The sequence below is a fragment of the Onthophagus taurus genome, chromosome 7 (genome assembly GCF_036711975.1).
Source record: "Onthophagus taurus isolate NC chromosome 7, IU_Otau_3.0, whole genome shotgun sequence".
Classification (NCBI taxonomy): domain Eukaryota; kingdom Metazoa; phylum Arthropoda; class Insecta; order Coleoptera; family Scarabaeidae; genus Onthophagus; species Onthophagus taurus.
Genome location: NC_091972.1, coordinates 2,946,685 through 2,963,413, shown reverse-complemented (window position 1 = coordinate 2,963,413; position 16,729 = coordinate 2,946,685). Strand labels below are relative to the sequence as shown.

Below are 16,729 nucleotides of genomic sequence, written 5' to 3'. Positions count from 1 at the left end.
GCAACATCTCGAATTTTCCTAATGTAGTTTTTGCTTTTTTTAAAGTGACCAATAGCAACCCTTTTTTTTGGCGCTTCAATTTGAAAACACTCCTCCAAATTAAAATATAGAGTATAGGCCTTGTTTATAGATATACAGATATATCTATAAATATATATTCTAGCCTATACCCTTGTTTATAGATATACATGTATATCTATAAACAAGGGTATAGGCTAGAATAAAGTTGAAGGCAGAAAGAGTCTGGAAAAGTAACATTACATGACATTTTCAGGAAAAATACATTTATTTAATAATAACAAGTCTTTTATCAGAATTACACAATTCAATGGTAGCATAAACAAGTAATAATCTACGTTCAATGGCTTCTAAATGTTTATAGGATACAAAACTATCAACATCTGGCATTTTTTTAATACTTTCTGTAAGAACTCCACCTGATAATTCTTGTAGTCTAATCAAAGTTTTATTTCTTATCCTAAAAAATAAATTTTATTATATACATAAATGAAAATAAAAAGTCTTTTTAAAATTACATGCAACATTGATATAAAGGAGCTAAAATATCGATATGATCCACAAAAGGGTTACCCAATCCTTTTCCATTATCCAACCAAATCAAAGTATCATTTAATAGTTCATAATGATGTCTATCACCGTTTTGTATTAAAAAATCTAAAATGGATACATCAATTAAATCTAAAATGCGATTTTTGTTCAAAGTTTCAGTCACAACTCTAAAAGAAATTAAATTAAAATGCATATAAATAAAGAAGATAAGAAGTTTATACTTGCAAAAATGTTCATTCGTTTCCCAAGAAGCTAATAAATTTTTTTTATAAGTTCTTTTCCATGGATTTGGATACAATTTAAATTTATAATTAATATAAAATATCACAGCTCCATATATATATCCATCTTCAGCACAAACAGGGTCTTTTATATTACAATAATAGCATTCCCCATAAACACAAGTGTTATTGTTGTGGATAAACAGTGTTTTAAGAAAATTTTCAGTGGCTAAAGGAATCACCTCTTTCTTTATACTGAGTTTTCTTTCTGCTGATAAAGGTACAAGGGGTCTATTTAAAAGCCCTGATAAATAAAAACTTAAAATTTCTGATCCATATCTATCTTTTCCAGCATAAACAACCCCATTAATTATTTCTTCTCTATCATAACGCTTTGGTTTAAAAACAACTTTTTGGTTCCCTTCCAAAGTTAGGAGAAACTTTAATTGTGTTCCTTTTGGATTTAACCCTACTTGAAGTATATCTGAATTTTTTAAAGCATCAATAACATATCCTAATTTGTGTGTTATTGAGTACAATTGAGTTTTGTTTATCCACGTATTTGCTTCCTTCCACAATTCATTTACGTTATTTGCAGTTGATTTATGTTCATTTTGTACGTATTTAATGAAGTTTTGTGTTATTAAATCGACCTTTGACGATTTTCTTTTATACTTATCAGGTAAATTGTTAAATTTTTCTTGAATTTTTTCTTCTATAATTTCACTATAAATTTTTATTCTTACGGTTTGAGGATTTGTTATTACGTACATTATATAATAAATACTTAGTGTAAATGTTAAAAAAGCTATTAATAGAAGTTTTAACAATTTCTTTTTTCTAATCATTGTTTATTTTATAAGTAAGGTTATGTTATAAATTATATTTTAAGGTTATGTATTTTTGACATAACCTTAAAAATTAGAGAATACATAACCTCAATTAAAATGAGGCGATTTATTGGTAAATATTGTTATTATTATTATTATTAATGATATTTAAAGAATTTTTTTTTAGATATAGGAGCAAATTTAACCGATTTAATGTATATGGGTATTTATAATGGTTCAAAAAAACATGATCCTGATTTAAATAATGTGCTAAAACGTAGCTGGAACGCTGGTTTAGAAAAAATAATTATAACAGGGGGTAATTTGGAAGAAAGTGTAAAAGCCCTTGAATTAACAAAACTTGATGGTAATAAATATACTTAATTTATTAACTTAAAACATTTTTTTTCTTATTCAGAAAGGATGTATGCAACTGTTGGTTGTCACCCCACAAGATGTACAGAGTTTGAAGACAAATCTACTCCTGAGGTTTATTTAAATGAATTAAAAAATGTTATTGAAATTGGTGGTGAAAAAATCGTTGCAATTGGCGAATGTGGCTTAGATTACGATCGTCTGCAATTTTGTTCAAAAGATATCCAAAAAAAATATTTCAAATTACAATTAAAACTGTTAGATCATTATAAATTACCATTATTTTTACACTGTCGTAATGCAGCCAATGATTTATATGAAATCCTATCAGAATTCAATTTTAAAGGAGTTGTTCATTCATTTGATGGAACAATCGAAGAAGCTACCAAATTTATTGAGCTAGGCTATTATATTGGTTTAAATGGATGTTCATTAAAAACTGTGGAAAATTTGGAAACTCTAAAACAACTTCCCAATGATAAGATTTTAATGGAAACTGATTGTCCTTGGTGTGAAATTCGACCAAGTCATGCTGGACATAAATATATACAAAAAGAAAATGTTGTTGAAAGTGTAAAAAAGGAGAAATGGAATCCTGAAAAAATGGTTAAAAGTAGAAATGAACCTTGTAATATACGCCAAGTTCTTGATATTATTTCTGGCGTTAAAAATGAAAATCCAGATAAATTATGTGATGAATTTTATTTAAATACAATGAAATTATTTTTTAATAAATAAAAATAAAACTAACAATTTCTTTTTATCTAATCATTGTTTATTATTATAAGTAAGTTTATAAAATAGTTTTTAAGATTATTCAATATTAGACAGAAAATTAAACTGGAACTCCCACATAGACAAGGTGCCACAGGCTCCTTGAAAGAAACTGGGGTCTTAAACCATGAAGTCGGTTGAGACTGGTTTAGTGGCCAAAAACATTTGTTTTTTTTTTGCCTATGATTTCATAGGCAGCAAAAACGCCACTCCAATCTGGTTGTGGACTACAAAAAAGCCACCTAAAACAAGTAATCAACAGTTGGGAGGCCTCAAAGGTAGCCTTACGCTGGGAAGAACTTCTAGGTGACAGACAAGCGAAGAATATGAAAATTCCGAATATGAAATATTTGGATTTGTCTATTTTCAAGGTTTATAAATAACTTTACTTTTTGCAGTTTGATTCAGCCGTTCTCGAGTTATTCGAATTTTTCTAGAAAAATCTGCTCCAGCAGACATTTGTTCAAAAAATCAGAGAACACACGATTTTTGAGATATCAATTTAGGATTCAGAACATACTTAAGCAACATGATGGAGTATGTTTTGGTGCCGAGAACGGCTGTCTAGATCGTTTGGTCACTTTACTATGGTACGGTAACTTTTTGAAATTTTGAAGTACCATAAAGCCGCGTTGACATGGGTGGTGAATCACGAACAAGAGGCACCCGCGTGGTAACACGAATCTAATTATTTTACAACTGTGGTCATGCCTCTTTCGTGAAACGGGTTTACACGGTAGGTATTTGCTTCAGTCGGGAATATGCAGTGCTTGGTGGCAGAAGCATGTCAAGTTTTGTGTGGTGTGATAGCAGACAGGATTTCACAAAATTTGGCAAGAAAAAGAAAGAAAAGACGATGGTGGACAAGGAAATGGATTCTACAAAGAAGTCATACTAGTTTAATGAAAGAAATCTCCAAGTACCCTGAAGATTTTAAAAATTTGCTTAGAATGTCGGAACACCATTTTAATTATTTATTGGAACTCGTTAGCCCCAAAATTCAAAGAAAATCCACTAATATGAGAGAAGCTCTATCGGCCAAATTGAAACTGCAAATAACACTTCGATATTTACCTACTGGAGACTCTTTTAAAAGTTTAGAATATTTATTTAGAGTACCCAAATCATCGATAAGTAAATTTATAGAAGAAGTTTTAGATGCAGTGTGTGATGCTCTAAAAGAATTTATCAAGGTAAGTAAAAACGTTATTTAATTCCAAACGGTATTCTTATTATTGGTATGGCAACTAGACTTTCCTCTAAATGCTTCAAAATTTAGAATATTTGAAAGGCCAATTGCCGTAGATTTACAAAAAGTTGATAAAATTGTAAAAACCTGCTGCTCAATACATAACTGGCTTCGGAAAACTGGTAACTGTTATGTGCCAGCTAACCTAATTGATTCTGAAGATGAAAACTACAATGTAATTCCGGGAACTTGGCGGCAAATAAGCAGTTCTGGCCTTATAGACATTACTGCGACACATGATAGACACCCGAACAGATCAGCATTGGTAAAAAGAGATGAATATTGCAACTACTTCAACCATGAGGGAGCAGTTCCTTGGCAATGGCAAATTGGTGAGGAGTAAAAAAAGTACCACATTACATTCTCAAAATGTGTAAGCAAATGATATACTGGCTAGATTTAGTAATATATACATATATATATATATATATTTTTTTTTTACTTATAAATTAAAATAAACACTTACCAAGTTTGATTGGGTTTCTCTTGCTTTTACGTGCGGCTTGAGAAAAGAATCCATTACTTTGAACCATCTCACTTTGGGAGTATAAACTTCATCAGAACAACACCCGGACTTCATACTCTGCCTAATCTTTTTTATTTCTTGCAAATAGGAGCTACGTAAATTTTTAAATTTCATTATTACATGGATTTCTGTAAAACCATCGATTTCCATTGCATTTGCAATTCTTCTTGCTGCAGCTGCACGAGGCTCTCGTTTTTTATAGTCCTCCCTGGTCGGATCCCACAAAACTGGCTCATTTTGATATAGTTCCAGAAAATTATTGGTGTCTGCATCGTTCATTCTTAAAATATGAGCAGCCATAATTTAACAATTTACTGTCCTCCTGCTCTGCTCACGACTGACCACAAGATACAAAAATCAAACAGGTTTAATATTTTCACGATCGGAATTATTTCCGTTCGTGAAAAGTATTTACGCTTCGTATTTCACGAATCTAGTAGTTGACACGGAGCGTAGCTTACGAAAGCGTAGCTCACGTTCGTGATTCACTACCCATGTCAACGCGGCTTAACTTCATTTTTTTAAATGGTACCCCCATATTTTATTACTTAGTCGTTTTCGGCGTCTCATTTTACATCTTTTATAGTCTATATGTTCTATACCTAACATTAATAGTTTGGGAAATAATTAGGGTTTTTTGAAAAATGCTCACATGCAATATCGATATTAACCCAGTGTGCAATGAAAACAAATGTTTAATGACTTATTGACAAACGTCAAAGTCTGATTTACGTTGTTTGATGGTTGTGAGTCTAAAACCAGTTAAAATGGATATTAATAACGTAAAGAATGTTTATACAAATGAAGAAATCCTTAATTTATTTTTTATGCACGGAAAGTGCGACAAAGTTCTTACAAGGGAAGTATCAGAACTGTCCCTCACCGATTTTGTTGAAATTTAGTAAAGCGATAGTATGGCTAAAAATAAGGTTTACGTATTTTTTTATACGTGCTAATAAAGCCCCTGGGGCGAGTTATAAGATAAGGGTTGGAAATCGGGGCGTAATATATACAGGGTGTCACACAAAAAACGCCCCAAGCTGTAACTCTGTCATTTTGCGTTCCGATTTTAATGAGCCAGGTATCAAATGAAATGGTTTGATAAATACTATGATTCATGCTACAAATAATTTTTTTCCAACGCCATCATCAATTTCAAGCGATGTCAACTTTTGATTTTCAAATTGGTCAATGTTTTTTTTTCACGTTATTGGATAGTTTTTTTTAATCCTTTGATGTATAACACATCAATATTAATAGTAATTTTAGCAGAGAAAAAAATTAAAACACTTTCCGAACATTCTCATAAAGTCACTTGCGTTGTAATGTAGTGTGCCATGGAAAAAAATGAATAATAACGCATAAAACTGGTAACAGACATTAAATGCTATTTCATTGGCTGAAACCCGTTATTAAAATTGAACAAGTAATAATTTTATTTCACAAAGAAAAAGAAAAACAAAAATCGAAACTAAAAAAAAATCACAAATATTGTTCGAATTGATTACCGTCATGCTCAATACAACACTGGCATCTCCTTATAACGCCATGCGTGGCATTTAACATGAAATTGTTAGGTATTTCCCGACAAACTTCAATTATTCGGTTTCTCAAATCATTTACATTTTGTGGCACTGCTAAGTAAACTCGATCTTGGAGATATACCCAAAGCCAAAAATCTAAGGGCGTAAGGTCAGGCGATCGCGCAGGCTAACGAATAGGTTCATTAGTGCCAATCCATTGTTGATTAAAATTTCGATTCAACCAACTAACGTTTATGCGTGCATTATGAGGAGTAGCACCGTCCTGTTGAAAATATGTTTCACGCAGTCCCACAAGTGGTAATTCATCCAATCAATTTTCAACATCTTCACTTATTAGTTGGTGATATTTTTGCTGATTTAAGGAACCGTCGATAAAGAACGGCCCAATCAAGCAGTCTCCAAGTAGGCCACACCAAACATTGCAGCTAAAACGACGTTGATGGTTATTGTCGATGACCAATCTAGGATTTTCTTGACTCTAACAGCGGTGAATGTTGCGGTTAAAAATTCCATTATTAGTGAATGTACACTCATCTGTCCAAATAATTTTAGTATAAAATAACGGATCTTGTTGCAATTTTGTTAAGTAAAAATTACAAAATTGAGACCTTCGGATCGGATCATTTCCATCTATTGCTTGCACCTTGTGAGCAATATACGGCTTAAATTTGTGTTTTTTAAGCACTGCACATGCAGTACTTCGAGACGTATCAGTAATGTTCGCAACTTCACGAACAGAAGTTTTGGCGTTTTCTTCAAGAGCTAACAAAACGTCCAGTTCCACATTTTCTGAAAATTTTCTCTGCACTACCTTCGGTTTCTTGAAACTTCCAAATCTTCTTAAATTTTCTTCAATTCGGCTAAATTTACGACGATTTGGAACATCTCTTTCAGGAAAACGTTCCATGTAAAGTCGCAATGCCTGACTACTGTTCTTACTACATTCAAAATAAACTTGTAGCATGTCAGTAAGTTCACTGAAATTCATGATATCTTTAAAAAACGTCAAATTATACTTATTAAAAATGTCAGTAATAATTTGTAATGACAGTTATAAGTTTTTTTTTATTTTTTTCCATGGCACGCTACATTATAACGCATGTGATTTTATGAGAATGTTCGGAGTGTTTTAATTTTTTTCTCTACTAAAATTACAATTAATATTGATGTATTATACATCAATGGATTTAAAAAAAAATCTCTATCCAATAACGTGAAAAAAACATATCGACCAATTTGAAAATCAAAAGGTGACATCGCTTGAAATTGAAGATGGCTTTGGAAAAAATTTATTTGTAGCATGAATGATAGTATTCATCAAACCATTTCATTTGATATACCTGGCTCATGAAAATCGGATTGTAAATGACTGAATTACAGCTTGAGGCATTCTTGTGTGATAACCTCTATATACAGGATGTCTTTTCTCTGCTAAAAGTACATTCAAAATGGATGTACTATACATCATTGGATTCAGAAAAAAAATCTCTATCTAATGACGTGACGAAAAATATACGGTGCAATTTGAAAAACAAAAGTTCATAATCGTTTGAAATTGAAGATGGCGTTGGAAAAAATTTATTTGTAGCTTGAATCATAGTATTTATCAAACCATTTCATTTGATACCTGGCTCATTAAAATCAGAATATAAATGACAGAGTTACAGCTTGGGGCGTTTTTTGTGTGACACCTGTATATATATACAGTGTGTCCCCGGATAGGTGAAACGACTCTTATAAAATGTAAATTTTTTTCAATGTCATCTTTTGGGGTTTAGCCCTGCTTGGTTAAAGATTAATTTTGAACATATTTTCAAGTTTTAAAAGACAAGTGAATATTGACACTGAAGCGAAAACTTCTTGTGTGTCAGGTAAAGTACCTTTTCTGTTTACAGTATGCTAAAATATTACTAAGAAATTTGATTCAGCACGAAAAGTTATGGCCATATGCAAATTTTCGAAATCATCGGCCTGCTTTGACAAAACCCATTGTTTATTATTTCGTCAATAGTACTTTATTATAATTTTTTATTTTGAGATTCAGATTGTTCGGGAGAAATAAACAAACCGTTCTTAAACTGTTCACAAAAAATTAAGTGTGTGTTCGCCCACAAAAATAAACAGTTAATCATAGTTAACTCAGTTTCAAATCAGTTTCATAATAATTTGTTTTTTATAGTGAACACTTCGTCCTGTAAGAAATCTTTTAATTAAACGCCAGCAAGTGCTACTTTGAAATCCAGTATTTGGAAATTTTTCACTAAATAAAGCAATAACCATATTTATCGGTTTTTCCCCGGTTCCATAATAATAAAGTGTATTTAAAAAACACTTTAAGTTTACTAAATTACAGTTTGACAGATTAACATTGACAGGAAAGCAATTTTGTTCTTGCATGGTAGTCTTTGTTAGAAATAAAATTGATATGGATTTGCATCAAAGTAGGCCGATCATTCCGAAAATTTGCATAGTTTTTCATTCTGAACAAAACTTCTTAGTAACACTTTCACGTACAATAAACAGAAAAGGTACTTTGCCTGCCACAAAAAGAGTTTTTCTTTCGCTGTCAAGGCTTACTTGTTTTTTAAAAATTGAAAATATGTTCAAAATTACTCTTTAATCAAGCAGGGCTAAATCCCAAAAAATCACAATTAATATCGAAAAAAATTTACCTTTTATAAGAGTCGTTTCACCTATCCGGGGACACATTGTATATAACTTGTGTATGGTGCAAACAATCGTTGTATTTAAAACATTTTTTCCATGATTTTCATTATTGCCAACAATATATGGAATAAAAAAAGTAAAAAAAAGAAATTAAATTAATAATGTAGAATAAAATTTGTAATAGTCAACCATTTCTTTGCCAGTTACTTTTTAACTCATTATTAATAAATATTTATATAACTACACTAACGTTTGTGTTATTTAAATAGAGTAAGGATAAAAACGTTTTCCTCAGCCATCCCTAAATGTCGTATAGGGTTTATTTTATTGCGTAAATCTTAGTTTGCAACTAATTTATGGTTCTCTTCAAAATATGTGTAACAGTTTATCACATTATTCTTAAGGAAAGGGGTTATCTATCATACCCCGTAACTTTGCAGGAGATGGTCAAAGGTAAATAAGAAAAAACCCGTCATTAATATTTTTAAACGTACTATAAGGATACATATCGCCAAAATCGACAGGGTAGTTTTTAAAATATTCCAAAAAACTAAGGGGTTTAGTGTACCCCCTGAAGCCCTCAGATATATGTGTGATATATCAATGGAAAGCTCTTTGAAAATGAATATTAGTTTACATTTACCACATTTCAATAGCTATTTTCGTTTTCAGCCTATAAGCGAATATATATATTTCGCCCCGATTTCCCTTATAACTCGCCCCAGGGGCTTTATTAGCACGTATAAAAAAATATGTAAACCTTATTTTTGGCCATACTATCGCTGTACCAAATTTCAACAAAATCGTTCTGATACTTCCCTTGTAAGTAAGGTTCATTAAAGCCCTACATTTGCCCAACACTTTTGGAGGGCTAAAGTTACAATAAATTTTATAGGTCGCTTTGATGAGAGGGGCCGCTCCCCTTAGCCCGCCAGCAAAAATATTGTTCAAAAAAATTATGATCTTGATTTAAATAATATGTTAAAACATGGCTGATGTTCCAAAAAAATAGTTTCAATTGTATTTTGTGGGCATTCGTTTTTTGCATTCAGTTTATAACTTAAAGATTATCTTTAAATATATTTCAGTAATACATTACATATATATTTTAATTTCATTTAAATTTGAGAATAAAACATAATTGACACATTATAGTGTATATTTAAGATAACACAAATTATTCCATCATAAGAAACAATTTTATTTTAGACATAAATACATTCATCAAAATTAATTTTCCACCTTGCCTTGCTTTTTTTCTTTTAAAATTAATTTCCTACCTAAAAAATCATAGGCAGAATTACTCAAACAAGAATCATCTTGATCAGAATCAGAACTAGCGTTAGAACTGGAATCATTGTAACAACCCAAGCCAGGCAAAATACCAATACATGTCAATTTATCCACTTCTTTAGTTGAATCATGATCTCTTTTTGTTCCATGTGGGTTTGCTTCATCTTTTTTAGATTCATCTTTTCGCTGACTCTTTTCACATTTATTATGATGAGTTAGTTTATTGCTTTCTTCTATTTCATCATGTTTTCGCTTGATTGCTTCAGTTTTTTTAACAACCACTCCTTTTAATAACTTGGTTTGAGACTTTTTATTTGTCACTATCACTTTCGGTTTAACAGCTTGAATTTCAGCCTGTAATTTATTATCTAAAGATTTTTCTTGTAAACTTGCCACTCTATTTCTGTAATCATTTAATTCTTGCTCTTCCTCAATGTTTTTTCTTCTATCGGCTGCTAATTTCGTACGATCAACCAAATCTAAGAATTCTATTTCATCATCATCAAGACCTTTTATCATGTTTTCTAAAAACGACAACTTTTATAAAAAGAATTCGTTAAATTACTTCTTACTAAGTTTATGTGCTTCTTCATATTCCAAATCTTTTTTTTGTTTCTGCTCTTGTAATTTTTCATATAAACTTCGGTGATCGTGGGGTTCTTCTGGTCGTTCTAAGATTTGAAATAAATTTATTTGAAACGTCAGATTTCAATTTGAGGTTATGTTACCTATTGGATCATCCGCTTTTCTAACTCTTTCCCATTCGGCTTGTCTCCGATTCCTCACTTCAACTGCCTCCGTTTCAGTTATAAAACCAGAACTCATTTTAAATTGCTGATTATCTCTCTACAAAATCAATTATTTATTTATAAATCTGACAGCTATTAACTTGACGTTTGACGTTTATTATTCACATACTTCTCAATAATAAAAAAAAAAAATTTCTTTTATAAGAAAATGATAGAAATATGTGGTTTACTAAAGTTGGAAAGAGATGAAATGACATAATTTATTTTATGATTCAAACATAAATTTCAAATAATTAGGTACTCACTTTTGTATGTATTGGCGTTTTAAACGTCAAAGCACGCTTTCACTTTAAGCTCGATCCCAAAAAACGTTAGGTCCAATCTCACCGTTTAATTATAAAATTTAATTAGAATTGAAACTTAAACGCACAAACACAATTAATTTTTTTTGATAAAATAAAATTATCAAAAGAGAAACGCGAACACCATCTGTTATTCAATGACAAATCATCGTATTTGACAAATTTGAACAAAGATGGCGTTCGGAATTTTTTGATATTTTATTTAAAAAAAAATTATTAATTAAATTCTATTTAAATGTAAATATAGCAGTGATAAGAAGTATTATAAAAAGATGTGTGCGTATCACAAATATGATTTTTTAATGTTTCTTCATACAATATTAAATTATTGATGGAATATCATATATTGGATGATGTGCTATATTAATAATTTTTTTGATGATATCTCCCTATTAATAGCTCCCTCTAATGTTAAAAATCAAAACGCCATTTATTGATCGCTATATGTACAGTCAGAGAGTAAAATTTCCAAATAGTAGTTTACGAAATCAGGGTAGTACTCGGCTTATTTTGATTCGAACCATACGAATTATTAAGTTAGTGATATCATTGTTAAAATGATTTTTAATAATACCAAATATGAAAATCATTTATATTTCATATTTTAAATAAAAAATATCTATTATAATGTTTATACAAGAAAAGAAATTTGATATTTCGACAAATACAGCCCTGTTTCCACCCCTTGAGTGTACGAAGGGAGGCTGGAAATGTACCAGTTTTCCGAAGGTCTCTCTCACGCCGCCGAGATGGAAACCCTCACGTCGAATTCGTAACAAAAATTTTATTAGAAAAACCCGAGCAATCGTCCCATACAAGCCATTTCGATTCCATCAATTACAAGGGATGTTTTAAAACTGATCTTTACGATAACTAAATTGAGGGTGATCTTCGGAAAAACTTTTGTGGTTAGTATTGATTGGCCGTATTAGTTTTTTTCCTAATCCATGTTCCATCTCGGCGGAAAATAGCCGATAATCAGTTTCCCGAATCTCGTCTTCCAATAAACTCTACCATCCAGAAGCATCGTCAAGATGCAAAAATTAGGAAGCATACATCTTCCACCGGTTAGCGCGGCTGTTAACGTAGCCTGGCAAACACTTAGACAGCAAATGCCAGATAAAGTGGGGGCATCCAAAGGGGAGAAACATTCCGAAAGGGTTCATTTTGCACAGACTAATCATACCGGTCCAGGTAACGAACACCATGAATTAAGTAGCATGGGGAATACATCCCAATGGAGTCCAACCGAACCTTCTATGCAAGCTGAAGACAGTTTTAATCAAGGATATCAAAGAAGCGCTAGCATGGGAAAACAACAATCTACGTCTTCCATGGATTTTTCTGAGGATGATTTCGTTGAAGGTAGAAGTGAAATCAAGATTAACGAATATCAAGCTGCTTGGAATGTTACTAATGCTATTCAGGTGAGAAAAATATGCATTGTATATCTCTATATCTGTATTGATGATTTTTGTGGAGGCTGAATATAGGCTTCTCATGGCAAAACTAGTTAATTAGGTTGTTAATATAATTTCTAACTACACGTTGCTTTTTGACAAACACCAACAACCGTTTTTAATTTTTTGGTATCTTTGAAATATTTTCAAAATCATTTTTTTAATTTTTTTTACACTTTTTAAGTATTCTACAGCTATTTTTATGTTATTAGTACCATTTTGACAAACACAAACATTTTACTAATTTTTTTTTTATTATTATAGGGAATGTTTATAGTTTCTCTTCCATTCGCTGTTCTTCGCGGTGGTTATTGGGCAATAGCAGCAATGGTTGGAATAGCCTACATTTGTTGTTACACTGGAAAAATTCTCGTTGAATGCTTGTATGAACTTGATTTGCAAACGGGTCAACAAGTTCGTGTCAGAGATTCTTATGTGAGCATAGCAAAAGAATGTTTTGGTAAAAAATACGGTTCCAGAATGGTTAATATTGCTCAAATAATTGAACTTTTAATGACCTGCATTTTGTATGTGGTTGTTTGTGGTGATTTAATGATTGGATCGTATCCAGATGGTGCCATAGACACACGATCGTGGATGATGTTAGTGGGAATTTTCTTGTTACCTTTAGGTAAGGTTTTTTAACGTTTAATTTAATTTTAATTGTTTTATAAATAATCTTTTTTGTTGTAGCATTTTTGAAGTCATTAAAAAGCGTTAGCGTATTATCGTTTTGGTGCACAATGTCCCATATCTTAATAAACGCAATAATCATGGGATATTGTCTTTTGGAAATCGGTGACTGGGGATGGAGTAAAGTGAAATGGTCGGTTGACCTAGAAAATTTTCCGATAAGTCTTGGAGTAATTGTATTTTCTTATACCTCGCAAATTTTTTTGCCAACTTTAGAGGGAAACATGGAAGATCCAACAAAGTTTCAATGGATGTTGGATTGGTCGCATGTATGGGCGGCGGTTTTTAAATCGGTTTTCGGTTACGTTTGCTTTTTAACGTTTCAATTAGACACCCAACAAGTAATCACCAACAACCTCCATTCGAGAGGTTTTAAAGGGTTGGTCAATTTTTGTCTTGTGGTTAAAGCATTGTTGAGTTATCCCCTTCCTTATTACGCTGCTTGTGAGCTTTTGGAGAGGGCGTTTTTTAAGGGGCGACCAAAAACTATTTTCCCATCGATTTGGGCTTTAGATGGAGAATTAAAAGTTTGGGGTTTAGCTTGGCGGGTTGGTGTCGTCGTTTTTACCATTTTAATGGCATGTTTTATACCGCATTTTCAAATTTTAATGGGATTCATTGGTAGTTTCACCGGAACTATGTTAAGTTTTATTTGGCCCTGTTATTTTCATTTGAAATTAAAACGTGAAGGTATGGATATGCAAACTATCGCTTTTGATTATTTTATAATCGGTTTGGGTGTTTTGTTTGGGGTTATCGGTATTTATGATTCAGGAAATGCTTTAATTAAAGCGTTTAAAATTGGGTTACCGTTTTAAAAGAAGAAAATACCAAAAAGTGGTTAGCTTTCGTGTTTGTCAATTCGCTTGCTTAATTATCGATTAGTTATTTATACATTTATTCATGCCTAGTCTCAAAGTTACAATGTCTTCCAACAAAATATAGTATTTAAGAGGTTAAACACACTCGACAATAAAAGAGACAGAACATGAAATTAATAGAACTGTTTGTCAACGAAGTCTTCCAAAAAAAGAAATTTTAAATGCCTTTATGGATAACATAATACATATTTTTGTTATATGTATTGTTTATAGTAAGTAAAAATGAGCAATTCAAGCATGTCTTCCATAAGGTACAATTATTAATATAAGATTGTAATAAAAGAACGTTGTACCAGTTTTCAATTGTGAATTGTTACGTAATCGTATAATAGATTTAACGGTACAAAACATATCATTTTTCTTCGTTTTTTTTGGTTTATAAGATTTTACAGCAGATTTAGCACAACTTTGTCTTAGAAAAGAGTTCGATTATGGTTTGTACCAAAAATTACTGAATAAACCACGTCTTCCAAATAACAAAAATGGTTCTATACATAACTTAAATATCGTTGTAAAATGTAAATGATCAATTAAGTATTTAAATATTTCTACATCATGTAGATTTATATTCATCTATACAATACTTGTTAGACTTATATTGTTATAAAAAAAGCGGTTGTTATTGAATGTGTACACAAATCATATTCATTATTCTCTATAACTAAATATTAATATTATTCTATGTACAAAAATATAAATTTTCAAACATCTTAAATTTGGCTGGGTTACGTTACAGGATGAATAGACTAGATAAACACACGACGTTGATTTTCACATTTTATACATATCACTAAAGTTTGTAGAAATAGCGTTTAGATTTATTGTTAGACGATGTATCATTATTAGATGTTGATGCTGTAAAATCGTGCAATTAAAAATTCAATAGAAACTCAACATTTTCGTTAATAATTCCTAAAACGTAATCATATCCTCACCAATTCATTTTAAACGCACTGTATGTATATAATTTTCAAATCAAGAAACCAACCTCACATTGAACTGTCAGAAGCAGCGTTGCCAACCCTACCGATTTATCGATATAGAAGATAGTCTACTGATATACGACTTAATCCACCGATTTTGAAAATATTAACAAAGTATTATGAAACACATCGTACTTAAAATCAATACATTTGCGACAAAAATTGTACACCCTGCTTATATTGCATAAAAGTATATACCAACGATATGGCAATGTCGCTCGAGCAACGTTACCAGATCGTTGGTATATACAGTACGCGTCATCCTTTGCCTAATTTGAAAACGTTCCATATTTTCGTATCTATCTCGATATTGACGTATCTAAGAGTAAAAGTGCAAGAGAGCAATATTGTTAACAATAAAATTTGCTACAACTTTTATTGTAAAAGTTTTTTGGTAACACGCTGCGATTCCCGAGTATTAGCTTTAATAACTTAAAAAAGCTACAGATTCATTTTTCACATTTTCGTATCTATTTCGATATTGACGTATCTAAGAGTAAAAGTGCAAGAGAGCAATATTGTTAACAGTAAAATTGACAACAATTTATGTTATAAAAGATTTTTTATAGCATGCTCCGATTCCCAAGTGTTACCTTTAATAACTTGAAAGAGCAACAAATTCATCAAATTTTTATATTTTCGTGTCTACCTCGATATTGACGCATCTAAGAGTAAAAGTCCAAGAGAGTAATATTGTTAACAATAAAATTTGCAACAATTTTTGTTATAAAAGATTTTTTATAGCATACTCCGATTTTCAAGTGTTACCTTTAATAACTTGAAAGAGCAACAAATTCATCAAATTTTCATATTTTCGTATCTAAATCGATATTGACGCATCTAAGAGCAAAAGTGCAAGAGAGCAATATTGTTAACAATAAAATTTGCAACAATTTTTGTTATACAAGTTTTCTTATAGCAAGCTCCGATTCTCAAGTGTTACCTTTAATAACTTGAAAGAGCAACAAATTTATCAAATTTTCATATTTTCGTATCTATCTCGATATTGACGCATCTAAGAGCAAAAGTGCAAGAGAGCAATATTGTTAACAATAAAATTTACAACAATTTATGTTATAAAAGATTTCTTATAGCATGCTCAGATTCCCAAGTGTTACCTTTAATAACTTGAAAAAGCATCAAATTCATCAAATTTTCATATTTTCGTATCTATCTCGATATTGACGCATCTAATTGTAAGAGTAAAAGTCCAAGAGAGTAATATTGTTAACAATAAAATTTGCAACAATTTTTGTTATAAAAGATTTCTTATAGCATGCTCAGATTCCCAAGTGTTACCTTTAATAACTTGAAAGAGCAACAAATTCATAAAATTTTCATTTTTTCGTATCTATCTCGATATTAACGTATCTAAGAGTAAAAGTGCAAGAGAGCAGTATTGTTAACAATAAAATTTGCAACAATTTTTGTTATAAAAGATTTTTTATAGCATGCTCGGATTCCCAAGTGTTACCTTTAATAACTTGAAAGAGCATAAAATTTTCATATTTTCGTGTTTATCTCGATATTGACACATCTAAGAGTAAAAGTC

General features: G+C 31.0%; 4 protein-coding genes across 5 annotated transcripts; 2 read left to right on the top strand and 2 right to left on the bottom strand.

Moving 5' to 3' along the window:
• Positions 1-273: 273 nt before the first annotated feature.
• On the bottom strand, positions 274-1,677 carry LOC111424448 (glycosaminoglycan xylosylkinase homolog). The gene is made up of 3 exons (XM_023057978.2): positions 792-1,677; positions 537-737; positions 274-478 (listed from the first exon to the last, which is right to left on the bottom strand). The coding sequence occupies exons 1-3, from the start codon at positions 1,637-1,639 to the stop codon at positions 286-288; spliced, it is 1,242 nt and encodes a 413-aa protein (XP_022913746.2). The 5' UTR covers positions 1,640-1,677; the 3' UTR covers positions 274-285.
• LOC111424451 (deoxyribonuclease TATDN1) lies at positions 1,646-2,743 on the top strand. Its single transcript, XM_023057985.2, has 3 exons — positions 1,646-1,754; positions 1,809-1,988; positions 2,040-2,743. The coding sequence occupies exons 1-3, from the start codon at positions 1,739-1,741 to the stop codon at positions 2,732-2,734; spliced, it is 891 nt and encodes a 296-aa protein (XP_022913753.2). The 5' UTR covers positions 1,646-1,738; the 3' UTR covers positions 2,735-2,743.
• Positions 2,744-9,897: 7,154 nt separating this feature from the next.
• On the bottom strand, positions 9,898-11,259 carry LOC111424438 (PSME3-interacting protein). 2 transcript variants are annotated; one of them, XM_023057966.2, is made up of 4 exons: positions 11,104-11,259; positions 10,778-10,895; positions 10,622-10,720; positions 9,898-10,573 (listed from the first exon to the last, which is right to left on the bottom strand). In XM_023057966.2, the coding sequence occupies exons 2-4, from the start codon at positions 10,872-10,874 to the stop codon at positions 9,987-9,989; spliced, it is 783 nt and encodes a 260-aa protein (XP_022913734.1). In that variant the 5' UTR covers positions 10,875-10,895; positions 11,104-11,259; the 3' UTR covers positions 9,898-9,986. The 2 variants fall into 2 exon arrangements, with proteins under 2 accessions (XP_022913734.1, XP_071053711.1); XM_071197610.1 differs by lacking the exon at positions 11,104-11,259 and having other exon boundaries at positions 10,778-10,978.
• A 620-nt stretch (positions 11,260-11,879) lies between these two features.
• On the top strand, positions 11,880-15,088 carry LOC111424464 (vesicular GABA transporter). Its single transcript, XM_023057999.2, has 4 exons — positions 11,880-12,068; positions 12,132-12,587; positions 12,885-13,251; positions 13,314-15,088. The coding sequence occupies exons 2-4, from the start codon at positions 12,195-12,197 to the stop codon at positions 14,129-14,131; spliced, it is 1,578 nt and encodes a 525-aa protein (XP_022913767.1). The 5' UTR covers positions 11,880-12,068; positions 12,132-12,194; the 3' UTR covers positions 14,132-15,088.
• The last annotated feature ends 1,641 nt before the right edge of the window (positions 15,089-16,729 follow it).

Bases quoted from the DNA above. Each gene is read 5' to 3' on its own strand.
- LOC111424448 (XM_023057978.2), bottom strand. From the start codon at position 1,639: ATGATTAGAAAAAAGAAATTGTTAAAACTTCTATTAATAGCTTTTTTA. The intron at 738-791 runs GTATAAACTTCT...AATTTCTTTTAG, and splicing joins ACGAATGAACATTTTTGCAA to AGTTGTGACTGAAACTTTGA. The intron at 479-536 runs GTAATTTTAAAA...TTTATTTTTTAG, and splicing joins CCTTTATATCAATGTTGCAT to GATAAGAAATAAAACTTTGA.
- LOC111424451 (XM_023057985.2), top strand. The intron at 1,989-2,039 runs GTAATAAATATA...TTTCTTATTCAG, and splicing joins TGAATTAACAAAACTTGATG to AAAGGATGTATGCAACTGTT.
- LOC111424438 (XM_023057966.2), bottom strand. From the start codon at position 10,874: ATGAGTTCTGGTTTTATAACTGAAACGGAGGCAGTTGAAGTGAGGAAT. The intron at 10,721-10,777 runs GTAACATAACCT...TTCAAATCTTAG, and splicing joins AAAAGCGGATGATCCAATAG to AACGACCAGAAGAACCCCAC. The intron at 10,574-10,621 runs GTAAGAAGTAAT...TGTCGTTTTTAG, and splicing joins TGAAGAAGCACATAAACTTA to AAAACATGATAAAAGGTCTT.
- LOC111424464 (XM_023057999.2), top strand. From the start codon at position 12,195: ATGCAAAAATTAGGAAGCATACATCTTCCACCGGTTAGCGCGGCTGTT. The intron at 12,588-12,884 runs GTGAGAAAAATA...TTATTATTATAG, and splicing joins ATGTTACTAATGCTATTCAG to GGAATGTTTATAGTTTCTCT. The intron at 13,252-13,313 runs GTAAGGTTTTTT...TTTTTGTTGTAG, and splicing joins AATTTTCTTGTTACCTTTAG to CATTTTTGAAGTCATTAAAA.